We start from the raw sequence: 7,044 nt of genomic DNA, 5'->3' as shown, positions 1-7,044 counted from the left end.
CACGACTACATAGCCATGCACGCCTCCAACTCAATCATCACGTTTGCAGACGACACAACAGTAGTGGGCCTAATCACCAACAAATACAAAACAGCCTACTGGGAGGAGGGCCCTCGGAGTGTGGTGTCAGGAAAACAACCTCTCACTCAACGTCAGCAAGACAAAGGAGATGATCGTGGACTTCAGGAAACAGCAGAGGGAGCACCCCCCCTATCCACATCAGGAAACAGCAGAGGGAGCACCCCCCCTATCCACATCAAAGGGACAGCAGTGGAGAAGGTGGAACATTTTAAGTTCCTCGGCGTACAGATGACATACAAACTGAAATGGTCCATCCACACAGACAGTGTGGGGAAGAAGGTGCAACATCAACTCCACTCCAGGAGGCTGAAGAAATTTGGCTTGTCACCCAAAACCCTGACAAACTTTTACAGAGGCGCAATCGAGAGCATCCTGTCGGGCTGTGTCATAGCCTTGTACGGCAACTGCACCGCCCTCAACCGCAAGGCTCTCCAGAGGGTGGTGGGGTCTGCACAATGCATCACCGGGGGCAAACTACCTGCCCTCCATGACAGCTACAGCACACGATGTCACAGGAAGGCCAAAAAGATCATCAAGGACAATAACCACCCGAGCCACTGCCTGTTCACACCGCTATCATCCAGAAGGCGAGGTCAGTACAGGTGCATTAAAGCTGGGACTGAGAGATTGAAAAACAGCTTCTATCTCAAGGCCATCAGACTGCTAAACAGCCATCACTAACTCAGAGAGGCTGATGCCTACATTGAGACCCAATCACTGGACACTTTAATAAATGGATCACTTGTCACTTTAAACAATGCCACTTTAAATAATGCCACTTTATTAATGTTTACATATCTTACATTACTCATATCACATGTATATACTGTATTTTATACCATCTACTGCACTTTGCCTATGCCGTTCGGCCATCGCTCATCCATATATTTATATGTACGTATTCTCATTCACTGTCACGATCGTCATAATAAGCGGACCAAGGCGCAGCGGGATATGAAGACATCTTCTTTTATTAAAGATGACGAAACACGAAACGAACACTTTTACAAAACAAAACAACCGTGAAGCTATAGACGTAAGTGCAAACACAAGCTACAAACGTACAACATAGACAATTACCCACAAACACCTAAAGCCTATGGCTGCCTTAAATATGGCTCCCAATCAGAGACAACAATAAACAGCTGTCTCTGATTGAGAACCAAATCAGGCAACCATAGACTTTCCTAAACACCTACACTGAACACTACCCCATACCTACTACAAAACCCCCTAAACAATACACACACCCTAAACTAGAAAAAACACACAAACATCCCCCCATGTCACACCCTGACCTAACTAAACTAATAAAGAAAATCAATATAACAGAGGCCAGGGTGTGACATTCACCCGTATAGATTTGTGCGTATTAGGTACTTGTTGGGGAATTGTTAGATTACTTGTTAGATATCACTGCACTGTCGGAACAAGAAGCACAAGCATTTCGCTACACTCACATTAACATCTGCTACTCATGTGTATGTGACCAATAACATTTGATTTGAAATAAATGACATAAAGAATGAGAGTAAAAAGCTTTGGAGCACCTTAAATGAAACTCAGCTCCATCATTCATTGGATCAGATGGCTCATTCATCACAAAACCCGCTGATATGGCCAACTACTTGAATTACTTTTTCATTGGGAAGATTAGCAAACTTAGGTATGACATCCTAGCACCAAGCGCTAACACTACACATCCAAGTATATATGACCAAATTATGAAAGACATGCGTTGTAATTTTGAAGTGAGTGTGGAAGAGGTGAAAAAATGATTGTTGTCTATCAACAATGACAAGCCACCCGGGTCTGACAACTTGGATGGAAAATTACTGAGGATAATAGTGGGCGACATCGCCACTCCTATTTGCCATATCTTCAATTTCAGCCTACTATTGTGTTCCCTCAGGCCTGGAAGGAAGCAAAAGTAATTCCGCTACCTAAGAATAGTGATGCCTCCTTCACTGGCTAAAATAACTGACCAATCAGCCTGTTAGCAACCCATAGTAAACTTTTGGAAAAAATAGTTTTTACCAGAGACAATGGTATTTACAGTCAACAACAGACTTTCAGCACGCTTATAGGGAAGGACATTCAATAAAAATAGCACTTACACAAATTGACTGATGACTGAGAGAAATTCATAATAAAATATTGTGGTGGCTGTTTTGTTAGACTTCAGTGTGCCTTTTGACATTATCGATCATATTCTGCTGCTGGAAAAACGTCTGTGTTATGGCTTTACACCCCCTGCTATATTGTGGATAAAGAGTTACCTGTCTAACAGAACACAGAGGGTGTTCTTTAAGGAAGTCTCTCCAACATAATCCAGGTAGCATCAGGAATTCCCCAGGGCAACTGTCTAGGGCACTTACTTTTTTCAATATTTTCTAACGACATGCCACTGGCTCAACACTAAACACGTCTGCTACTACAACGACTGAAATGACTGCAACACTTAACAAAGAGCTGGAGTTAGTTTCAGAATGGGTGACAAGGAATAAGTTCATCCTAAATATTTTTTTAACTAAAAGCATTGTATTTAGAACAAATCATTCACTAAACCCTAAACTTAAACTAAATCTTGTAAAGTATAATGTGGAAATTGAGCAAGTTGAGGTGACTAAACTGCTTGGAGTAACCCTGGAGTGTAAATTGTCATGGTCAAAACATATTGATATATTAGTAGCTAAGATGGGGAGAAATCCATAATAAAACGCAGCTCTGCCTTCTTTACAGCACTATCAACAAGGCAGGTCCTACAGACCGTAATTTTGTTGACTGTTCAGTTGTGTGGTCAGGTGCCACAAAGAGAGATTTTGCAATTGGCTCAGAACAGGGTAGCACGAAAGGCCCTTAGATGTACTTGATGTACACAGAGAGCTAACATTAATAATATGCATGTCAATCTCTCCTGGCTCAATGTGGAGGAGAGATTGACTTCATCACTACTTGTATTTGTGAGAGGTATTGACATGTTGAATGCACTGAGCTGTCTGTTTGAACTATTGGCACATAGCTCGGACACCCATGCATACCACACAAGACATGCCACCAGAGGTCTCTTCACAGACCCCAAGTCCAGAACAGATTATGGGAGGCGCACCGTACTACAAAGAGCCATGACTACATGGAACTCTATTCCACATCAAGTAACTCATGCAAGCAGTAAAATTAGATTTAAAAAACAGATACAAAAATTTAATTTATGGAACAGCGGGGACTGTGAAGCAACACAAACATAGGCAAAGACACATGCATACACACACGATAACATATGCACTACACACACATACACATGGCTTTTGTGTTGTAGATACATGGTAGTAGAGTAGGGGCCTGAGGGCACACACTTAATGTGTTGTGAAATCTGTTGTGAATGTATTTTAATGATATTAAAATTGTATAACTGCCTTCATTTTGCTGGACCGCAGGAAGAGTAGCTGCTGCCTTGGCATAATAAATGTATTTATCCATAGTAAATACAAATACAAATTGTTGATAAACACGGGAAACTGAGCGTGAAAAACCCAGCAGCGTTGCAGTTCTTAAAGCAAACCGATGTGCCTAGCACCTTCTATCATACTCCATTTAAAGGCACTTAAATATTTTGTCTTGCCCATTCACCCTCACAATGGCACACATACACAATCCATGTCTCAATTGTCTCAAGGCTTAAAAATCCTTCTTTAACCTGTCTCCTCACCTTCATTTACATTGATTGAAGTATATTTAACAAGTGACATCAATAAGGTATCATAGCTTTCAGCTCGATTTACCTGGTCAGCCCATGTCATGGAAAGAGCAGTACACTCAGTGTATATTGTTAGCACCAGCCCTTAGCTCAGTTAATGAATAACCCAAGGAGCTATTATCTGCACATCTTGTAATGTAATCCAAGGTCACAGCGCAATAGTTACACAGAGGATTGCATTAAATCTGGAGAGAGACTTCTTGTGTTTACCAATTATACACATTCCTTATTGGCTAGATATGGGTCATGGGTCCCCACTTTCCAGTTCCCTACATACAGTACATGCGCTTTGAAAAACAATTACTGTATTTTCGATGTGGTGCTTTTACATACAATGTGATTTGTGATTTGACTTGCCATTTAATAATGGCAATACATGTCATTATATTGAACCCAGCTTTTCCATTTGTCTTTAGCTTTCGACTGCATCATATCTTCCCTTTAATACAATACCATAGTCAAATAATATAGGCTGAGATCAGGGTCATTTCATTTTCTGTTCTGGTCAAGGATTTAGAATATCTGTCAGTACATTATTAAGCCTTGGAGATAGTAAATCAGGGTGTGTGTATAAAGAAACAACAATCATGCATGGAACTACAAAACAAACCATGAGTTCAGAGAATTTTAAAAAAGTGTGAAAGGGAGCACTTGTTGCATACCTGCCCCTGGTAGGGTGGGGTAGATAGGTGGAGTTTGTCCCACACTTGAAATAAAAGCTTACCTACAGGTAGCCAAGAACTCATTGAATAAGCTTTTTTCCTTCTCTCTCCTTTTTGTTCTCACAAAATGTCCTAAATATCATTGTGCCAAAGAGGACAAAGAGGAGAGAACATTGTGGAACTCTCAAGAAGGGGTTTTACAGCAGGTTCACATTGCAGATTATAACTACTGAGAGCAAATGAAGCCACACCTGAGAAGGCATCAACACTAAACGTGAGTATTATACAACTTCCTTGCATTTTAAAAGTAACTTAGAGAAGTTAAGTAAGAACTTTGTAAGACGTTCTACAGAAAGTGCTACTGCATGCTACTGAGTTAATTTACAACTTTCCATAATTTCTTATTAACCATAGAAATAATAATCCTGAGCTTTCTGTCATGAGGAGCTCTATTTTTCTAGTTGCTGTGTCAACTGGCAAAATGAAGAATCTAGATTTACAAAAATGTCATGTTTTGCATATATTCTTAAAGAAACCCTGTTTAAATGTAAAAATAGTGTGTTTCAGTGGGGAATAGATATAACATAATATTTAGACATTATTTAGAGGAATGTTTTTGGGTCAGTGATATACTGTATGTGAACATCAGAGGGAGGACATACAATATCTAACAGGTTAAATATCTGTGTTGTGAAATTAGGTGTGTGGAAATATCTTATCAATTGCCTAATTTCTGGATGAAACCAACCAGCTACAGTAGCTCCAGTGAGAATGTTTTTGTAACTGACATTTGTCCAACGGGCTCATTTAATGCTTGAACTATTCCTGAACTGTGTTACCTACTGTGTCCTAGTTTGTTGCCATTGACTAACATTGCTTCTTCTTTTTCAGTCCCACTGCTTGCAATGCAAATAGGGTGACAACAAAGTGGCAACTACAGAGAACACACTTAAGACCAAGATGACCACCAAGACGGCAGATGTCCAACGGAGGATCGTCTCCAAGAATGGACACAACCAAGTGCGCATTGACAACGTGGAGGGCATGGTGAAGATCTACCTCCACGACATCTGGACCACGGTGGTGGACATGAAGTGGCGCTATAAGCTCACCCTCTTCTCCTCCACTTTCATAATGACCTGGTTCCTCTTTGGCGTCATCTTCTACTTTATCGGCATGGGCAACGGTGACTTCGAGGGTGAGCTGCTGTCCAACCACACGCCCTGTGTCATGAACGTCGAGACCCTAACCGGTGCCTTCCTCTTTTCCCTGGAGTCACAGACTACCATTGGCTACGGCTTCCGCTACATCACCGACGAGTGTCCGCTGGCCATCTTCGTCCTGCTGGTCCAGCTGGTCACCACGGGCCTGGCTGAGATCTTTGTAACCGGAGCCTTTCTGGCCAAGCTGGCGCGACCCAAAAAGCGGGCCGAGACCATCAAGTTCAGCCAGTTGGCAGTGATCTGCCGCCGCGATGGTAAACTATGTCTGATGGTGCGTGTGGCCAACTTGAGGAAGAGCCTGCTGATCCAGTGCCAGCTGATGGGCAAGCTGCTCTCACCCAATGTGACTGAGGAGGGCGAGAAGACTCTGATCCGCCAGACGGCTGTGGACTTCTACATAGACTCGTGCGGGGAGTGCCCCTTCCTAATCCTGCCCCTCACATTCTACCACGTGCTGGATGAGAGTAGTCCGCTGGCGGGGCTGACCGCTGAGAGGTTGCGGACGCGTGACTTTGAGCTGCTGGTCACTCTTAATGCCACCATGGAGTCCACAGCAGCCACTTGTCAGAGCCGCACCTCATACGTTCCCCAGGAGATCCTGTGGGACTACAAGTTCAAGCCTGTGCTCTTCAGCACCCCTGGTGGCCAGTACGTGGCCGACTTTAACTTCTTTGACAAGGTGCAGGTGAGCAGCGACCCTACATTCCCCAGCAACAACAAAGATAAGCTGAAACTGGAGGAGTACAAGAAGGAATAAGAGGTCGCTCAAACATGTTGGACACTGGTAATAAACATGACCCACAGTTACTGTCTGGAAACAATTTGTAAACACACGTTACGGAAATATATCTGTTTATATTTCATATAACTGCTAAACCTAATACGCATGAGTGAATGATGACACTTTTAAGCAAATAAACTCATGTTCATCATGATCAGTATGTTTCTGGTCAGAGTAAATTCAGGTGCAGTGTATAACTAGCACATCGATTGGATCCACAAGCCATATAATAGGAGAATATGGACATACAGGCAAAACAAGGACTGGGTCTCAGGTGCCAGTGTTTGAGTGGAACTGTGGCAGCAACTATTGCTGTACTAGAAATATTTAACCTGTACATAGGATTCCAGGAAAGCGGATTCAAGATGTTGTTTCTTTATATCACTCAAGTTGGATATTTTAATATATTATACAAATTTCACACTAAGGGCAGATGGGGATAGAACAAAACTTATTTAGTGTGTAGCGCTTAAGAGCTGTGTTTTTTCTGTCTATGAATAAACCATTGACTTTGAAGAAGAGATGTTTCATATGCCATTA

General features: G+C 42.2%; 1 protein-coding gene across 1 annotated transcript; it reads left to right on the top strand.

Annotated features, from left to right (window-relative positions):
* The first annotated feature begins 5,460 nt into the window (after positions 1 to 5,460).
* On the top strand, positions 5,461 to 6,480 carry LOC120043859 (ATP-sensitive inward rectifier potassium channel 15-like). The gene has a single exon (XM_038988463.1). The coding sequence runs from the start codon at positions 5,461 to 5,463 to the stop codon at positions 6,478 to 6,480; it is 1,020 nt and encodes a 339-aa protein (XP_038844391.1).
* Positions 6,481 to 7,044: the final 564 nt, after the last annotated feature.

The sequence above is a fragment of the Salvelinus namaycush genome, chromosome 3 (genome assembly GCF_016432855.1).
Source record: "Salvelinus namaycush isolate Seneca chromosome 3, SaNama_1.0, whole genome shotgun sequence".
NCBI classification, from domain to species: Eukaryota; Metazoa; Chordata; class Actinopteri; order Salmoniformes; family Salmonidae; genus Salvelinus; species Salvelinus namaycush.
Note: the sequence above shows the minus strand (reverse complement) of the source record. Positions and strands in the feature narration are given on the sequence as shown.

Excerpts from the sequence above, each read along its gene's own strand:
- LOC120043859 (XM_038988463.1), top strand. The coding sequence starts at position 5,461 with ATGACCACCAAGACGGCAGATGTCCAACGGAGGATCGTCTCCAAGAAT.